Source organism: Pollicipes pollicipes, unplaced genomic scaffold, assembly GCF_011947565.3.
Source record: "Pollicipes pollicipes isolate AB1234 unplaced genomic scaffold, Ppol_2.1 Scaffold_5724;HRSCAF=6776_pilon_pilon_pilon, whole genome shotgun sequence".
NCBI lineage: Eukaryota > Metazoa > Arthropoda > Thecostraca > Pollicipedomorpha > Pollicipedidae > Pollicipes > Pollicipes pollicipes.
This window is the reverse complement of record NW_023596746.1, coordinates 15,766,278-15,786,122: the sequence shown is the minus strand read 5'-3', so window position 1 is coordinate 15,786,122 and position 19,845 is coordinate 15,766,278. Positions and strand designations below refer to the sequence as shown.

At 52.9% G+C, this 19,845-nt stretch overlaps 1 protein-coding gene across 1 annotated transcript in view; it reads left to right on the top strand.

The window, feature by feature from the left end:
• LOC119102718 (regulating synaptic membrane exocytosis protein 2) overlaps positions 1 to 19,641 on the top strand; it is a gene marked incomplete at its 5' end in the record, with an annotated part of 20,408 nt that extends 767 nt beyond the window's left edge. Inside the window, 14 exon segments of the mRNA XM_037226176.1 lie at positions 1 to 225; positions 621 to 911; positions 1,424 to 1,530; positions 1,763 to 1,892; positions 7,975 to 8,237; positions 8,634 to 8,807; positions 9,207 to 9,424; positions 10,834 to 10,947; positions 11,308 to 11,460; positions 11,623 to 11,776; positions 15,113 to 15,177; positions 16,583 to 16,726; positions 18,169 to 18,308; positions 19,456 to 19,641. The exon segment at positions 1 to 225 is cut by the window's left edge and continues 28 nt beyond it. Coding sequence (XP_037082071.1) covers positions 1 to 225; positions 621 to 911; positions 1,424 to 1,530; positions 1,763 to 1,892; positions 7,975 to 8,237; positions 8,634 to 8,807; positions 9,207 to 9,424; positions 10,834 to 10,947; positions 11,308 to 11,460; positions 11,623 to 11,776; positions 15,113 to 15,177; positions 16,583 to 16,726; positions 18,169 to 18,308; positions 19,456 to 19,641 — 2,364 coding nt within the window.
• Positions 19,642 to 19,845: the final 204 nt, after the last annotated feature.

The window sequence follows — 19,845 nt, the reverse complement described above, 5'->3', positions numbered from 1 at the left end:
TTGGCCAACACGCTCGAGCCGCGCTGGGGCCAGTCGCTGATCTATTCGACCATCCGGCGCTCGGAACTGCGCGCACGCCACCTGGAGGTCACCGTCTGGGACTACGACCGGTTCGGCGTGAATGACTTCTTGGGCGAGGTGCTGGTGGAGCTAGCCACCCACCCGCTGCACGACGAGCCAGAGTGGTTCCCGCTCACCATCCCCGAGGACTTTAACCTGCACACGGTGAGCCGGCCAGTGACGCGACAGCAGAGCCTCGGACGGTCTGGACTGCCCTGAGGCCAGGCGTAGTCCAACCGTCAAACAGCAGCTACAGCGCTGGGCTGTGGGCTATCCGTGTTGTGCTGGGAGGGTTGCCATCTCCTGGCTTGCCGTGCATAATTTATTGTTTTTCGATGCTTGAGTCTTGCAACATTACTTTTTTCCAAAATCGCTGTTCTTATTGAATGCCGCCAACTCGCTGCACCTCGAGATGCTGTCAAAATGGCGAGGCAAGGCCATTGAAAGCCACCACCTGCCGGGCCGTCTTCCGTTCTACCTCGTCGCGTTCTTCCAGTGCGCCGTCTAGCTGCGCCCTGCCACTTGACCCATGGCCTGACCTCACTGCCGCCCGCCCGCAGCGGCACGGAATGTACATAGACTTTGACCGGGCGTCGACGACGGCCTCCGCGGATCACCTGTCGCCGCCCAGCACGACGTCGCGCCTCTCCGAGTCGGACACGTCGGACGCGGACGCCGAGGACGGCCGACGCGGCGCCGGCGCCGACAGCAGCTCGTGCAGCCCGCCCGTGTCGGAGCGCGGCGAGCGACGCGCCCGGCGTGACTTCAGCGCCGCCGGCGGCCACCGCTCCCGCTCTGGCACCGTCGTCACGCGCGACGAGATGCTCTACCACCGCGGCGCCGGCCGACAGGTGCGCCCAGCTCCGGCGACCAGCGGCGATGCCGGTCAGGTGACGGTCGGCGTCGGCGCTTATCTCCGCACAGGAGGCCGGACTCTGCTCCAGGCCGGCGCCTTGACCGGTGCGGTCGCTAAAGCTACGCGATAGTGCAATCCGCGTTATCATCATAAAACAGACGCGTGAGGGCGCGACGGAGGCCGGCTGGGACGGGTAGTGGGCTACATCAGATGAGTGCAGACATCTTATTGAGAGCATTGAGATGCTTAATTATGTGGGTTGGTATTCAACATCAGTTTCGACACTACCGATGCCGTACTCACAGCGTAAAAACACGTGGATTATCTAAGTGTTGTCAGAACGGCATTCCTTCTGATGTCGTGCTGAGAACTGTCAACTGTCGTCGGGAGCAGAGCCGGCACCATTGGCTCGCAGCCTCAGCTCGAGCTCGTCCGTGCCGTGCTGACACGGCCTGGCACCCATCCTAGCCGGTCGGTCCGCCCCTGACCGGCCGCCGACGCCACCAGGAGCCGCTGCCGTACGGTGACCCGGGCCGCAGCCGCTCCCACTCGGCGGCGCCCTACACCAGCACGGACAAGCCGGACCGGGAGCGCAGCACCTCCCCGGCCAAACGGTGAGCGGGCAGAGCCGACTGACGGCGCCGCGGTCCGACTGAGCCGGGCGCTGGCCGGCTGCTGTCCGCTGCCGGCCATTGGCGGCGGCCGCCACCTGAGTCCAGCCGGAGCGGCTCGTCCTGCCGACGGCCGCTCTGAGCGCGCTCAATATCCAGCGGCGACGGCGGCGCCGACCGCCGCGGCCAGGCCAGCGTACCGCCCGACGGCTGAGTGACGAGACGCTGTTTGCAGGATGGGAGGCAGGCCGTACCAGCTGGGACCGTCGCCTCAGGGCACACCCGACACGCCCAGCGGCAGCCCGAAGAAGCGCCAGTTGCCGCAGATCCCCACCGCCGGCAGGGCGTTCGCCAGGGATCACCTGGTTCGTTCTCCCCGTGGTGACCTCCAACCTGTGTTGTCTTCTCACTACTGACCCCGAGAGCTTCGGGCACCGCGAGCAGCGGTTCAAATGTTAAAACAACGGCGCGTGGCTGTTTCGGCGGACACAAAAATGTCGCCTTCTAAGCACTTACAGCAGTTGCAAACAGATACTTTATGGTAGTATTTTACAGATTCGGCCTGCTAGGCAGTTTTGCAGCACCTATTGGGTGCATCGTATTCTAATAGTAAATAGCGAGGAAGACCACACATTTATTGATTATCATGATGTTTTGCTTGCTTCGCGCTTATGACGTTTTTGCTGCTTTATCACGATATTTGGTTTTTGTTGCAACATTCAAACGAAGCTAAAGCGGAATGCAATGTTTCCAGTACGTTTCAATATTCCCTGCGGGGACATTTTTTGCGATTTTCTATAAACACTAGGTTTTTTCTGAAAAAATAATCTGTTCTTAATGCATCGTCTGTCTCCCCGTGTAAGTTTTATCTGAAAATGCCTAGTCACATTCTTTTTTGCACACCAATTATGTTCAGCCATCTTCTTTTAACTGTTGAGTAGGTTTAATTTGTCTTTAGGCACCTAGTGGGAAACTTGGGAGAAACTTGGGAAAGTGGGATTGATTTTTGGCACTGTGATTGTGGATAAAAGAGCGACACTTTTCGAAATGTTGGTGGCTTTAACAGCACTTTTGTATTGTTGTAATCTGTATCATAGGCGTCGATATGTTCGTATGCCTAATGGAATGCAAAAATGATGTCAGTTATAATATGAAAGAGTTAGCACATCAAATCATCGGCGGCTGATCAGCAAAAAGTATTCAAACTGACTCTCTTGGAGCGACCAATAAGTGAATCTCAGATCGGCGATGTGTAGCACTTTGCATTAGTAAAAAAAGCAGCCAGAAAAGCAACAGAATCTATATATATATATATATATATATATATATATATATATATATATATATATATATTCATTGCATATTGCAGCATATCGCCCAATTTTCACTGCAATTGACACTAAGATACAAATTCTAATGGCACCTATCAAGCGATTGACAGGGCTTACCATGATGCTGAACATCGGTTAAAAGACGAGGAACAACCGGAGTCAAGCACAGGATCGATCAAGCACAAGCATTGAGGCCTACGCTCTCTAAAAACCTGGGATCGTGTGGCCTCCTAGAGCAGAAAGTTAAAACGAGTTTTAATAGTGTGAGCGCATAACATTGTTAAATTGCGATGAGCGGGGAAATCGTGTCAACGCTAACCTCATGTAAGGCTCTCCACCTTGCGCGAAGTCGTCGGCGTCGCAAAAATAGGCTTGTGGTCTTAAAGGGTACCAAATATCTTACCGGAATTTTAGTATGAAAATAGCCCCGAAGGCTTTGGAAGACGTTGGAGTGTGTGGAGAAGCCCCACAGTTGGAAGCCTGGAGCACCTTCAGTCTGTTTTGGGCGCTTGAAAAACAGCATAGCTTTAAGGACTTCCAAGGATAGTGACGCATTCCAGTGATTCTCCTACGAGCCCAACAATTTTTTAGCGTCCAAATTTCTTGATCACTATGCGAAGCAGTGACGGTGTATCCGGGGAGAGGGGAGGGGAGCGGGGGCAGCGGGGCAGATTAACCCTTTTCCCCATGTTTTGAGACAAGGCAAAAAGTATCTTACCCCTTTTAGTTTCTAAGTGGCTCAGAAGGGCCCTCGGGTATGTGATAGTACTTGCTTATGGTGTTGCCAAAGCAAGATAGAGGGCCCATATTGGGCTTTTTTAAGCTCAGAAGAGAATCATATCGTATCCGTGAAGGGCCCATCCTAGGCCGGAAATGACCTATTTCAAGACGGGAATACACCCATCTCATGTTACTTCCAGGCACGGTAGGGGTCCCTTTCTGGTCTGGAAAAGGCTTATCGTAAGTTTTAAAAAGGCCCGTCTCAGGTCGGGAAAAGGGTCTATCGTAGGCTTAGAGAGCGCCTTCTCATGTCTGAAAAGAGTTCATCATAAAGGCAACCGGCTCGCCTCAAGTCAGGTAGGGAACCAGCACAGACTGAGAAACGGAGAACTTTAGGCTCGGAAAAGGCCTATCTCACTTTTTGGGCCTGGGAAGTGTCCATCCGTGGCCTGGAATGGGCTCATGGTTGGCTCAGAAAACCAGTGACGGTGTATCCGTGCGAAAAACTGTCCAGACAAAGTTTCAGGTGGCCCAAATGGGCCTCCGGCGAATTTGTGGAACAGATTCGTTTATTGGCAACAGAGTAAGTGTAGAGATTTCAGGTGCCCATCTCAGGTTTGGAAAGGGTGAATTTGAAGGTAGTAAGTCCCCTATAACAGTTTCAGACAGGGGAAGGTCCTTTTCCGGTCTGAAAAGGTCCATTTTAGACTCAAAAGGGCCCGTTTTGATCAGGGCAGACCCATCGTAAACTCAGATGGGGTCCGTCTCAGTTGTGGGTGTGGCCCATCGTGAGCACAGAAAGGGCCCTCTCGGGTTCGAATAGGGTCCACCGTAGATTCAAATAGGGCCCTTCTTAAATAATGAAATTTCCCATTTTAGACTTAAAAGTGGAAAATCTCATGCAGGAAGAGGGCCCATGTAAATACTTAAGCCCGAAAAGAGCCTATCTCACATTCCTCAGGCTCCATGTTATACTAGGGGAGAGTCTAAAGTTTTGGTAAGAAGCGGTGTGGGTACCACACAGGCTGCTAAAGGGCCTCCGATGAAAAGGCATTCTCCAAAATCACCAGATTTGACCCATTATATATCTTCCCAGCTTTCTTCACTTGCCATCATCACACCGACGAATGCGTTCTTTGAGGGGCCCAGTGGATTAAACACTAAGGAGACCACTGATCAACACAGCGGTCCCTCATTGTCTCAGGAACCCTGACCAGTGTAAATGATCCTCTGACTGACAATCACAGGCCTCAGGATAGTCTCGACTTTAGAAATGGGTCCTTGGCCGCCACTGGGCAGACTTCGAAATTCGTGGTCGCCGATCGCCTGGCTGGCCCTCATTGCTCCCAGGGACCCCAATCATTGCTCCCAGGGACCCCAATCATTGCTCCCAGGGACCCCAATCATTGCTCCCAGGGACCCCAATCATTGCTCCCAGGGACCCCAATCATTGCTCCCAGGGACCCCAATCGGCGCGAGAAGCTCTCTGATGGGCATTTGCGGGCCGCAGTCCTTTGATACGGCCTCTGGTCAGCTCTCTGAGTTCCTCAGTCGGGCCCCGGGCCGTCGGTCCCGGGAGCCTTAAGGGTCCGGCTGGATCAAAGGGGAGGTATGTGTGCGCCCGGCGTCCCTCCCCCCCCCCCCCCCGCCTTGTCTCCGCCTTCAACTTATGATGGACTCGTCTCAAGTCTAAAAAAAACTATTTTCGGGTAAAAAATCCAAGTTTAGGTCTGGGAATAGCCCATCTCCGATCAGGAAAGGCCCACCGTAGACTCAGAGAGGACGCGTTTTCGTTAAGGAAGGGGTCTTCGATAAGTTCACAAGAAAGGGTCCTTTCAGGTGTGGGAAGGGCCACAGTAGACTCAAGATGGCCCTTATTGAACAGGGGACCATCTACTTTAGGCTTGGAAAGTAAGCATCTCATGTGCTGAAAAGGCACCTTCCACCAGGTTGGTGACAATGTGTGTCCGTGCTACGATGTGTCAGAAGCGGTTGTCACACCTGATGCTGCTTCATGCCCATCGGGCACGCGCATTTACGCTCGAGCCCGATCAAATTTTGTGTGAGTTCGCTCTCAGGCATCCCGATAACCAAATCTCAGTGTTTAGACGACAGTAGTGTGACAATGACACCGACGTCACGGCGTAGCTCGGTCTCTTCGGGGCTTCCCTACGTCCGATTGGTAGGAAAACTTGTCCGTGGTTGTTGCTTAGCATCTACAAACGTGCCTGGTCGGAAGTTTATTTTTTTAAGTGTCCTGGCGAGGTCCGTGAAGTTTTTCTACACTCGCATTATAAACCCCAGGTAATGATGACTTGAACTGATGTGGCAACTGACCATACCGCCATGTGGCAACCGACAAGAGTCGACAGACGCTCTCCACATAAGTTAACGTGTTTTAACCGCACTCGGAAGCTCTGACGGTTGGTTAACACTAACAGGCTGCAAAATCGAGTGTCTTGTTTTCTGTTTTCTCTTCGACCCTTATGAGATGTTTTGAGAGAATAGAGGATGTTAGATCTAAACGCATTCAAGGTCTGCAATAATCGGCTCGGAGCACCCCGGCAGATGTTTTACCTATATACCGCGATGGCCGACCCCGTGTCCAGGGGAAAGTGGACTCATTTGGGTCTGGCGACGTCAGGTGAGAGTCTCGGAAAAAGCGAATTGCTCTCCTAGCGGTCTTTTGGCTGGTGATCAGAGAGTCAACCTGGCACGGGGCAGCTGTCCCGTGGCCTCGCACGACATGAAAAACGTCCCTTCGATTGGTCTCGTGTGGATAAATGACCGCAGGCAAAACCGCCCGTTTAACTGGAGTGACCCTGTTGAGTTGCCGGTTCAGGGTACAAGTAGCAGGCTTTGGTTCACACATGGTTTGCTACACATAGTTTTGGTAGTTTGAGGTCAAAGCCAACGACGAGAACCATTCAAGTAGTCTTTATGCATAAATAAAACATACAAAATGTGGCTATATTGGATGACTTCCTGATCTCCGAGCCCGCCGTAAGCACTGCCTTGATGCGTAAACCCTGGCCGACCGACGAATCGATTGCAAAATCCAACTAAACGGCAGAACTTTGTGGCAGAAGTTTGCGTTTCGTACTGTTCGGCTCGATCCACCCTGCTGATCTTGGGCGGCCACTGATCCCAGCCGTAGGCCTTCCCAGTCAGGGGCAAACTGTGAGCACCGAAGTGATTCGAACCATTAATCTAACCGTCCTGACGCAGCTGAGCTGATGCAGCCATTGTAACTCACTGAGATATAATGACGGCCAGTCGCTGATTTTACGACAGAAAAATAGTTTCACTGAGATATAGGGATCCATCGTTATGGGGGCTTTTCGTTAAGACTTTGTCCCCTTATTTCAATGTCGGACACGCCACCCCTGATGCGGAAAGGACCTTGAGAATGCAAAATAAATTGTAATTCGTCTGAGTTAGCCTACATAATCCTACAAAACTCTGTATGCCTCAAGAAATATCCACGAAAGTCTGGACAGGCAAATCAGACGCCGCATTGGGCCCTGAATGGCGAAGGCTGAATGAGTTTCAGAAAGCGGTCATGGAGCCGCGCATCTTCTCGCTTTATCCGGCTGCAGGAGAGCACCTTCAGTCGGGATACTGCACTTCAAAACTCGACGTAGCTTCTCTTAGGAAGTAAATCACTAAAGGTCTAATATGCAAAACAAATTGCAATCCGGATATATATTGAATAATTTTACTCTGAATAGGTGGAAACGCGACTAAGGCAGAAGATTCGTACTCGGAAAATTGGCCTATTTCAGAATGCAGTGCTGAACCAAGGGTTCTAAATTTCTACATCCTCTGTTGGTTGGAGCCGTCCGCGTGTTATGGGTGCATGCATGATGTCAGTCTTGTACGCCGCGCCGTCCACCATAGCGGCACTGAATAACTGGTTTGCCTAACCGGCGTGTTCATTTATTTACCGCAACTTTATGATCACTTGATCTCAGGAGATTTTACCCCCTAAACTGAATACGTGCGCTCAGCTTCCCTTGTGACCATCCAGTGGACAACAGCCATCATGCATTCAAGCTGTTTCATTTTGGCGACTTGCACCAGGTGTTTCCTAGCTCACTGTGAAAGCTGGCGAGCCCGGCCACCGATGGGTGGCTGTGCTGCCGAGCCCAGTCACCGATGGATGACTGTGCTGCTGAGCCCAGCCACCGATGGGTGACCGTGCTGCTGAGCCCAGCCACCGATGGTTGGCTGGGCTGCTGAGCCCAACCACCGATGGTTGGCTGTGCAGCTGAGCCCAGCCACCGATGGGTGGCTGTGCTGCTGAGCCCGGTCACCGATGGGTGGCTATGCTGCTGAGCCCGGTCACCGATGGGTGGCTGTGCTGACGATCGGTTGCACCCTGTGTGTGCGGCAGCCCCAGGACGTGGAGCAACGGGCACGCCAGCTGCTGCGGCTGCAGCAGACGGGCAGCCGGCGTCCGGTCGGCCGCCAGTACGGCAACCATAGCGACTCGGAGCTGGCCGAGCCGGTGACGGAGCGGCCGGCGCGCCGCTCGCTCAGCCGCGGCGGCAGCCTCTTCTCGCCGGAGATGGAGGCTGACAGCGCTAGCGACCTGGAGAGCGTCACCAGTGCCTTCAGCAGCCAGAGCGAGCAGCCCTTCGGAACGCGCAAGAGCAGGTAGCTGTCCGATCCGAGCGTCGCTTCTCTTTCTCTCTCTATCGCTGTCTGTGCGCCCACTCTGTCACCGTCGGTGTTGTCGCTCCTTGTGTGTCACCATGTCTTTAAACCCATGCGCGATGAATATCTGTGGCGACACCCGGCAGGTGGCGTTCTCGATGTGGGCTCCTGCTGGGTTGAATCTCACCTGTCTTGCTCTCACTGATCTGGTAGTGGTTGACATCTTGTAGCAGGCTTGAATGGCTTCTTATCAACCGTCCCTCTGTACCTGTGCATCGCACGAGTCGGTGTCAACTCTCCAGTCAGTCTCGATGTCATCACTTCGATCTCACGGATACATGTGCGCCGGTTCCCATCGCTCATCTCTCTGACTTTTCTTTGCTTCTTCGTTTTTAGGTTGGCTCACACCGCTTGGCAGCATTCTTCCTTTTCTTCGCACGCCCCGTCCAACCTCCCGCCGCCGTCTAACCACACGGTGGGCCGTTACCCCCGCGGCAGGTCGCTCGACGGCGCCCGCCGCCTCCCCGCCCACGGTCCAGAGCGGCTTGCCGCCGAGCCCGGCGCCGAGCGGTCGCCGCCCTCCGCCCAGCTCGGCCGACAACGCGGCGTCGACCGCGACTTCAAACGGGAGCGCCGGAAGTCGCTGCGCCAGTACAGCTCTGTCCCCGAGTTCGGATGTCCGGGCGCGGCGCACCAGACGCCGGCCGCGCCGCCGACGCAGCCGCGCCGCTGCCTGCCGCCGGCCGGACCGCGGGCCGCGCGCCGCGCGCCAGAGCCGCCGGCCAACGGAGCCGCCGCGCCGCCGCCAGTGACCAGTGTTCAGTCGGGTGACGGGCGCGCTCGACCGACTCCAGCCACCGAGCCGGGCAGCAGGAGGGCGGCGCGGCCGGCAGGCAGCCCCAGTGCCGCGTCCAGTGCTAGTGTGCGCGCGCCACCGTCCCGGACCGCGCCGGCGCCGGCGGTGAACAGTGAGCCGGCAAAGCCGCCCTTGCCGAAGCAGAACTCGGACGACTTCGGTGACGCCTTCAAGGACGACGACCTGTTCGACCTGTCCGACTTCATCGCCGCCGACGACGTGGACAGCGGTGGTAACGATGTTTCCCCTTCCCCTAGCGACCGTGGCGGCGGCGGCTCCAAGCGGGGCACGCTGGGACGCAGCGCGTCGGCCGACGTGCCCGAAAAGACAGGTCAGTTCGCCAGTGGCATTGCCCGCCTGCATTGAATGCACACACACACGCACACGCATACGTACACACACACACACACACACACACACACACGCACACGCACATGCACACGCACACGCACAAGCACATGCAAACACGCAGACGCACACGCACACTCACACGCACACACACATGCACACACACGCACACGCACACACACGCACACGTACACGCACACAGCGACTAGGGCAAAGTGTCGCTGACAAATTTGCTGAGTATCGGGTAAGCTAGCAATGGTTGATGCCGCCGGCTCCAATCAAGAGCTGTTTACATGCAATTAACAAACCTACATGTACTATTTATGAGCGGGTTTGTAAACATGACTAACAGTGCTTTACTTGTCCCGATAATTCATGATATTGATAGGTTTGTTCTGCATGGGCTGTCGTACAATTATTCACAGTTCATTACTCACGCTGCTGGTTGATGGCAGCTAAAACATTACAGAAATGTACTACGCAAACAACCATAGAATACTAAGAATAGCAACATAGTATGTTTAACATGTTAAACCCATCAAAATCCTCCGCGTTCGTGTTAAGTGGCGTTAAGCCGTTAAGAGGTAAAACGCAAGGGTTATGTGCTCCTTCAGAGCGTTTATGTTTTCATAATTCTTGATCGTCTCTTGGTCGTCACAAGGCAAGACATCAAGCAAGTATGAGATAAAAAATAAGTTTTGCTGACTGGATGTCGGTGCGTTGTTTTAACTGTAACGCAAGCGCCGTAGGGCTCTCAAGTGCACAGCTCTATTTCGTAGACGAATCTCGGGAACACCAAAGAGGGTACTGTTCAAAATGTCACTGTTGACGACGAATGTGGAACGGTCCGCGTTTTGCTACCTTCCGCCCGTTTCCACCAGCCACTTGAAAGACTAGCCATGGCCATCTGTCGCATTGTCACTTTTTTCTTTTTGGACTGCATCTGGCACCACTTCGTTCGCCCTCCGTTGTGAAATGTTCGTCGAAATTGCCACACAAGAAATTTAGGATATTAGTCGAACTTTTTATACAAAATCTCAGCACTGTAAGATATGGATATGGTTTTGAACTTTACAAACATACCTTCGTAAACTGAATCTTCTCAAGAGCATTCCACACCTCATATTTCCTCACAAATATCAACAGAGCACCCGAGACATGTGTGCTGTTGAGGTGACGAACATCTGGTACACAGGTCCGCCCGCCCGCCCCGTCCCGTGATCGGTAGCGCTTTGTTGTGGGCCGCCTGTCAATAGCATCGTTGGTTCCAAATGGAGTGACCTAGCCCTTGACTAAACTGAGCCACTACTCGGACTGCGCGGACGCTGTCGGCGTCGGGCGGCGGCCGTGGGTCGAGCCGCTTGTGATTCGGCTGTGTTTGTGGGTGCGCAGAGAGTCTGAGTGATACTGCCGTGAACCGAGGTGACCTCTTGCCCCCCGGCAAAACCGGGGGCGCCGGCGGCATGGGGAAGAAGAGCAGCTCTACGTCCCAGCTTTCTACCGCAGGTGATGCACGGTCGAGGGCGGCGGGCGGCCGCCGGAGTCGTGCACTCAGTGTCGGAGTAGTGTGCCCCGACTCTGCTGCGGGGAACACGCGGGGGGAGGGAAGGCGGGGTATCAGAGACGCCGCGACGGACGCTGGTCTGACGGGATGTGTGAACAGTGTTCGTGAGGCGGCTGAGAGACAGCGGCCCTCTGAGCATTTGGCATGCATCGTAGAGGCTTTGGGAGCAGGCATGGCAGCAGCAGAGTGGGTGGAAGGCGAGCGATACTGGTTCCCAGCTGACCGACCTGCGTACTGGACTGACGACACGGACTCACCCGCCGGCCGGCCGCCGTCACCCTCTGACCCGCCACTCCGCCCAGGGCGCAAGAAGCGGCTAAAGTTCGGCTCGCGCGGCAAGAACTCGTTCACGGTGCACCGCAGCGAGGAGGTGGTGCACCTGGTGAACAAGCAGCTGAGCTCGCAGAGCTCGGACGGCGAGCTGGAGGAGCTCTCGGACAGGTCGGACGTCAGCAGTGCGACTTCGACCCGGTAGTCACTCTCATGGCTCTCTGCGTGGGCAGCGCCGCGCGCGCTGCCTGTCCGTCCGTCGTGCGGTCGTAGGTAGCGCGCCGCCCGACCGCCCGCCGACCGGCGCGGCTCGGCGCTTTTTGATGCATGGCATCTGTATTTTGCAGCCGATGTGAGTAGAAAGCGTAGCGCTAGTGGCATTCAGAGGTCGCACGAGGTGGTGCCGGCGCCGGGCGCGGCGGCGGCGCCCGGCGGACGTCTGGTCAGGCAGAGATCACGTGACTCGGACGCCAGCAACTCGGCCAGTAGCGATGGCGGCAGGTGAGTCAGGCCCGCGGGTCGGCCGCGCTGTGACCGTCGCCCCTTCCCTCACTGTCTTACTATCTGCCTTCTTCACTCGACGCGTCTCTGCACTGCTCTGCATCACGGACATCCGGCCCGGTCTCTGGTGTGCTCTCTTGCCGGTCCTTGGCTTCCGCTGGTCAGCCCACGCCAATGGTTCCTGTACATACACCAATAACCTGGACATCTGTCGCCTGGCAATAAATGCATCGTGTCGAGGTCTGCTCTCTTAGGAAATCCTAACGTCTTGTCTTCAACTCTGCACTCAATTTAAAGCAAATGGGCCTACCCCTGACGTAGTTTTGGTGTAAAGCGAGAAGAAAGTTGCAACATCTCTTTCTGAGTATTGTGTATGCCTTTTCAGAAACTTCCTCTCTACGATGTAATATTTCCGCAACGTTTTGGCTTTGATTCAGGCCATACATTGGCCCAATAAGCTACCGCATTAACCATATGGTCCCCATGGCATCGGCGTCCGTATATTGCACTACCCATCGGGCGTACCATCCAGCGGTGGTATCTTATTATAGCATCGGTTTTACCTCATTGCCAGGGTCGAAGGTAAAGGCATACTTACAATTTTGTAATTATCTTTATTCCTTGGGATGCAAAAGGCCACAATTTTTAAGTTTTTCCATTGTTTTTGTAAAACCCATCAGATTATGTACTTGCTAGTTCCAATGCCACGATAACCGGACGGTGGGCTTACGCCTGCCCGCCAGAAAACTTGTGCTGGATACCACCACCGTTTGGGACCCTGCAATATGTTTAATGTGTTACGAAAAAGGCTCATTTCAGTCTGTTCCTAGCATGATAGAAATATACCATCCCTGATGGGCGCACTGAGGGCGGTTTGAGCCAGTTTGGGTCAGATGTGTCACCTACCTACATCGTGTGCGCACACGCACGGCAACTGACACGTGGGAACCAACTCCACATGCTCCGTATTTGTTTAACCCACGAGCAAAGCACGTCAAGCATGCTTCACTTGCATCATCTTTTGCCACTATGAAGTCGCGGTGCGAAGTCCCGTTCATGACGGTCTTGGCTAACACTTGCAAGCAGAGAAATCGAAAATTATCGACCCGTTTTCGAGATAGCCACTTAAAATTCGAGGGGTATATAACATTTGTGTGGATTTGTAACTGAGATAAACACTTTGAAGAAGATTCAGTGCAGTTCACAGTGATGCCTTTTTAAGACTTAGAACTCTCAGTCAGTAAGTCAGCGGCTTTGAATTATGGACACGTGAAGTCAAAATACCTAAATGATTGAAACGGATTGTAGACATTACGGACGTGAGGTGTTTTGGACTGTTGTGCTCGTCTTATGGGTTGGTGTTTAGGTGCACAACGCTTTGGATTTCACTGTCCAATCCTCGTCAGATGGCCCCAAGAATGACTTGCAGGTTTTGGCTTCAAACCACATATGCGTCGCAGCATCGAGGAGTTGTGTGGTACATTGGGCTGAAAGGACAGGCAAGACTATTTTTATGAAGATAAGTTGCAACAACATGAAAAATTACCATGAGAGAGCCGAGGGCAGCGGCTCAAAATGGCTAAGGCCAAGACCTAACTCAAATGATTCGGAGTGATAATTCTAAAGAAGTGTGTAGCGCCTAAATACAGCGCAAAATCCGTTTTAAAAAATAACACGAAGGTAAAACCGGCGCCAGCCGTTTCGAAGGCCACGAAGCCGAAGCCAAGGCCGAACCAGTCGTGAAAAATGGCCTAAAGCCGAGGCCGAACCCGAAGTCATTTGAGAAAAGCCGTGGCTTCGGAAAGCTAAAGCTTTAGGATGACAAAGCCGGCTGCGTTCCTATGCCTGAGTTAAATGTGCACTTCTTGAAATTGTTGTGCGCGGGTGATCGAAAGCAACAGAACAAAAGCTTGCGTTATCCCAAGTATAATTGTGCTGGAAGTTCTGATGTCATGGCGGTCTTGCAGTGCCAACCACCCTAGCCAACCTAACACACTTTATGTGAGCCAGAGCTTGCGTTATGCAGTGATTATCTCTTTGGTGTAGCCTTAGTAGCCAAGTGCGTATATATTGTGATGTTTTCTGCCATTTCATAAAATGCTGTGACCAAAATCTGAGCAGAATCTGATATTTTGTAGAGTGCTGGTGGTTCTTTGATCGAAATTGACGCCCGTTCTGAGAAGGGTCGCAGCCATCGACATTGCTTAATCTCTGTAGTCACGGCCAGCAGACAACGTCCTAGGAAGATAGTCTGCGTGATGGTCAATTTTCCTACTTTTTGTATTATCCAACCAAAAATATTCGGGACCAAGACAGCAGTGGGAGGGGAACCAACTTAACATTAGAAGCAGGGCCCTCAGAAACTGATACGAATCGACGCCCGTGGCCTCGACATGAGTTTGATATCAAAGTTTTGTGGGCGAGAAGGCCATGGCCTGCTTGCCCACCTTACCCACTCTTCGTCTCCGATTTAACGTCTTTGGCGGTAAGTACTTAGCGTAGCGATTACAGTTTTCAAGGTAACTGACAAATTAAAGTGAATACGTACATACCCAGACGATATCTTTAAGAGAAGCAGGACACGTTCCTGTTGGCCACTGTTTACCATCAGAGCCTACGGAACACGGTAAGTTGGTAATATTGCATAGCACAAGAGCATGCCATACTTTCGTGGCCTTTACGGGCCCACCGCCTTGTACGTCGTTTGCGTATAAAGCTTACACCATCCCATTAGCAGTTGATGGCGCTGACGTCATATGGCAGTTCCAGCTTCCTGATTTGGCCCTAAACGATGTTTATGTGTGTTGATATCCCAGGAAATATTGCGAAAACCTGCTTGCCTCGAACTCATTTCACCCCAAATACTTGCATGTCGATTGGGCAGTTGAAGGAACGCTCTGTAAAGGTGGCCCAGACGTTGTACGTGTCCGTGTAACATGCTTTTACTGTGATGCGTATATGCGAGCTATTGTTAGCCTAGCCGTCCACCGTTTTCAAAGCTTCACTTAGCCAATGCCTGAGTCGCACTGTGAAGCGTTGTCGGATGATATAAACACCAGATGTGAAGGGAAGACTGCAATGGAAGCCCATTTCGCTAACTTTCACTCCCCGTAATCCACACCTTCGTCGATGAACAACACGATCAGCACGGCGTAACGGGCAGGGCCGTTGTCAGTGGGCTAGCCACTGCGGGCCGAGCGGAACGGCTGCCGTCCCCAGGACGCCCGCTGCCTGCCCAGCTGTGGGTGACACATTGATCGGCGCGCCGTCCGACCGGTGTCACTGTCCTGACCTTTCCGGTGCGGCTTGTCTGACCTTTGTGCTGCTCCATTCCAGCCTGGTGCCGGGCATGCGGGTGCCCGAGGGGCATATAGCCGACTTCATAGAGGGCCTCGGACCTGGTGAGTAGCCATCGCAGCGGTGAGCGGGCCGACGCAGGGGCTTCTCAGCCGCGCTCTGACCACCCGCTGACACACGTGTGCCCTGTGTTCAGCCACACACGCTTCAGAATGTATCGACCACTGCCAGATGAAATTATATGCATGCGTGCAGGCGGGTGAAATAAGCGGCTTACATTAGGCCGATCCGCTCCAAAACTGTTCGCGAGTTTGGATGCCATCTACCAGCTCTGAACGCATTGTGATGCATTGACCCGTGAGACGAGGCAGTTCATGGCGTCAGCTATTTTCTTCCTCTTTTTGTAGTACAATGGGCTTCTCAAAGGAACCATTCTCGCTGTATTCGAAAAATGTCGATAAGCATTGTTGGCTGGCTGACCTGATGTGGCCACAAGTATATCTAACGTGCCCGTACCACCAAACTCGATATTTCGTCGGAGATTCCTGGATTACACGACTGGCATGCATCACGTTTAAGCACGACATTGGATACTTTCAAACGGTGTGGTGTAATTCGCCTGGGCTCCATAGAGAGCAAAGTGAGCAATCATGGAATTCCCTTCCTTAGATGACTTTTTATAAAGCTCTTTTTCCAAACACTTCCAGGATTTGTACACATTGAACCGCCTGTTTCACTGAACCGTAAGTCTGAAGAGAAATCCTGCGCAAAGGGCCCAGTCACACATTTGGGAGTGGCAGCAGAATCCACGGCAGATTCTGCAGTCGCCAGCTGTTGCGATTTAGAGGTGATACTCTTGAAAGGAGTGTACATTCCTTTTCCACAAAACTGAGTTTGTTACAGAAATCAACTCAGTTTACAAAACAAGTAGTACATTCAAAGAATGTACTGTGTAATAGTCTGTGTGTGTTTTACTATCGTACTTTTAAGCTACGCTGTTACAGCAACACCATGTCCGGTACATGGGTTGGAGACTGACGAAGCTGAGCAGCGGATTAGCCTCCCAACTCTTTGAAAATAGAGCAATACGGAAGTTGACCGGAAAGAAAGTTGATGCTTACCTTATGGATGTTGACTGGAAAGAAATTCCCCAAAACAAAGGGTCACGTCCCCCTCTCTCAACATAGCACAATTTTCACTCTACCTGGTCGAGAACAGGGCTAATAACCCGTTTTGCATGGGCTGATTTGTTCCGCGCTAATGACAGGAATTAATTGCGCTTACGCGCCGGATATCCTCCCTGAAACCATGCAGTTCCGACCATGACGCCTACGGCGGCGCGTCACGGCGTGCAGCAGAGCGCCGGGCGGCTCTTCTACGGCGGCTATCACCAGGTGGCAGCTGCAGCGGCTCCCAACAGATGGCAGCTGCGGCTGGGCTCGTCTGACCTCACGGTGTGCCAATGCTCGAGCACTCAGCTGGCCTGACACACCTCCCGTCCGTCCGCAGGTCAGCTGGTCGGCCGCCAAATGCTGGCCAGCCCGTCGCTGGGCGACATCCAGCTCTCCATGTGCGACCGCAAGGGCAACCTGGAGGTGGAGGTGATCCGCGCCCGAGGCCTGCAGTCCAAGCCGGGCTCCCGAATTCTTCCAGGTGAACTATCTGACGCTTAGAACTACTTGTGGTTACGATGAGGCACTTATATTGCATGCCGAAAGGTGTGCGTGATGAGCAATGAAAAGAGACCTAGGTTGACCCGCGAAGACGCGGTCGGAGCGGTGGGGTAGATTACAAAGCAGCTGTAACGAAAAGAGGGTTCACGGCCTCGGCCAGAGCTCTCAAAATCGCGAAGGGTGTAATTTGTTCAGAGCGGATATTTTAGTTGAGACACCCTGACTTGACAGACACCAACCCAACTCCATAAATGTGAAGAAAAGAGCTGCAAAGGAAGGAGATAACTTGAAATACCAAGAAAATGCAGGCCTTTTATTTGGGAATTACCAGTCCTCAAATAAGCTGTTGCTCTCGCACTACCGCGGTGAACAGGCGACCATACCTATATGGGATATAGACGTAGGATATGATGCATGTGATACAGACCAATGATACGGGCTGGGATGCAAGGATGCAGGGTAGGAAACAGGATTGTGGGATGTTTGGGAACAGTAGTTTGGAGCACGTCGGCCAGGAATTGTGCGATATTTGGGAACAGTAGTTTGGAGCGCGTCGGCCAGGAATTGTGGGATGTTGGGAAACAGTAGTTTGGAGCACGTCGGCCAGGAATTGTGGGATGTTTGGGAACAGTAGTTTGGAGTGCGTCTGCCACCGGGCGATGCACTTAAAGGGAGTGTTTCACATTCATATGGGGTTTTGAGCTGAAAGAGCCATCTTGAAGACCTTTGGGCGCTGTTCATAATCACATCCTTCTTTAGACCAAAGCCCTTCTAGTTGTTTACCTATACACCCGGGAAATGGGCATTTTTTCGGGGAGGATATTTCAAAGTCACTTCCAACCAAAGCCGATACTTCGAAGAAAAAAACATCCAACCAAAGCCGATACTTCGCCCCTCACGACTGCGTTCCGAAAAGGTGTGAATCTTCTTACAAGGGCCGCGTGCTGATGTGTGCAGGCGATACTCCATGAACGACTTTAAAGGCGTTCTTCAAAAACTTATGACTTTTATGCAATATTAATGTGAAAAATTTGTCCAATATTGTCTTCAGCATTGCTCCTAAAATAATAAAATTCCTGTTTTACATTTTTAGCCTGTTCCATGAGCTAAGTTCTTTTTACGTCATGCTGTGTCCTCTGACCGAGAACCTCCTCTTTTGTGTAGTAAGCAAGCGGTCCTAATTAAGTGGGTCCAAGCCATGGCAATGCATGGGAACAATTGCCAAGCCATCTGGGCTGCTGCTGTCTGCCGGACTATCAGTCGACGAATAGGTTTGAGGAATAGGTTTGCGTGTGTGGGAAAAAGACTGCTTCATAAGGTACAATTCGTCAGTGTTACAATCATGTAAATGATATCATCGCCATAGCCCATTACGGTTGTACAGCGTGAAGGCTCACATTGAGCTGGTGTCGTTTTTCTCAGCTCCTTACGTAAAGGTGTACCTGGTGGACGGCAAAAGGTGTTTGTCCAAGGCCAAAACGACGACGGCGCGCCGGACGCTGGACCCGCTCTACCAGCAGACTCTGGTCTTCACCGAGAAGTACACGGGATGCGTGCTGCAGGTGCGTACCATGTACCATACCAAGTAACATACCGTATCCGTTCCCTTCCCGCGCCACTCACATTGCATGGGCCAGCTGACTTGCAGACGGGAGGCCTGGGCTCAATTCCCACCGCGGGAGGCTTCATAACTCAGCGGCGAGAGTGGCCGCGTTGCTCGGGATCGTAGCAGTCGGGTGATGACTACTGTCAGCCGACTGTTACAGTCCAGCAGTCAGACGACTCTCCTGTGGGCGTCTGTTCCAAAATACGCTCCCGAGAAGCAGGCCGGCTCACTGCGCGGCCAGTTTTCACATCCCATGCCGTTCCAAAGCCCTTGACTTATACCTTTGACGCCTTCTCGGCCTTACGCAACATGCCACGTCGTTTGGAGCACAACAGGCGGTCCCGGGTAATATAGGAACACCGTACAAGCAGGGTCGGGGTACATCCAGACGGGTCACAACTAAAGTCACCAGCGGCCTAGTTAACAAAACGAACTGCCACGTCATAGGCAGGCATAGGAGGCCATGGTCTTTCGCATATGCTCCGTGTAAGTTGGCCTAATTATGGGTGGTGAGCATCACGTGACAGTGAGTGGCGTGGCCGAAGAGGTGGCGTGACTGCATGTAATGTGGCAAGAACAACTGTTATGCGTTCTGTCATTGGTATTGCTTCCGACCCACTATCATCTTGGTCGGAACAATGCCAGTGAGGGAATTTCAGAGCAAGATGTATGCTGATACACCAAAGGACGTGCTGTGGGTGCACTATAAATCACGATATGTGTACCACACCATAAATGCGTGCGACATTTAGTATCACAAAGCGTATTCATGCTGTACTTGTGGCCGCCACATCCTGATGTGTGCGTGTGATGTGCGGTGCGCATTCCCTTGTGGCTGCTACATCTAGGTTAATACGTAAACGGTGAGAAAGGTGTGACAGGTATTCCAAAAGATGCAGTGATCTGTTCATTGAATCCCAGCATTACACGAAATTTGTAAACTTTCACTGTTTCAGCCGTTATTTAGAACAATTATCAGATTACATTCATCAGGATGAGACGCGCACAACAAATTCGGGCGTGAAAAGGTGCCGCCCAAAGTCTCAAATGTCTTCTTCGGTCGAAATTACCACAGGCTCGCGATCGTTAACTTTTGTCCGCAGGTGACCGTGTGGGGCGATTACGGACGCATGGAGGGTAAGAAGATCTTCATGGGCGTGGCACAGATCATGCTGGATGACCTGGACCTGTCCAATATCGCGATAGGCTGGTACAAACTGTTCGCCACCAGCTCGCTGGTCAGTGTTCCAGCGCCGGCGCCGAAGGCTTCCGAGCCGGCCTTCAGCTAAGGCAGCACACCATAGCGCCTCTGTGATGGTGGCCGTTCGCTCGACAGATGGCGAGCGGCCGCGCGCGCGCGCCCGCGCCCCCACCCAGCCCGACCCGGCCCAGCACGCCCACCGACACGCCCAGGTCATAGCTTTAAAGAAGTACCGCGGACGCGCTCAAACTCACACCTACCTATTATATCATATATATATATATATATATAT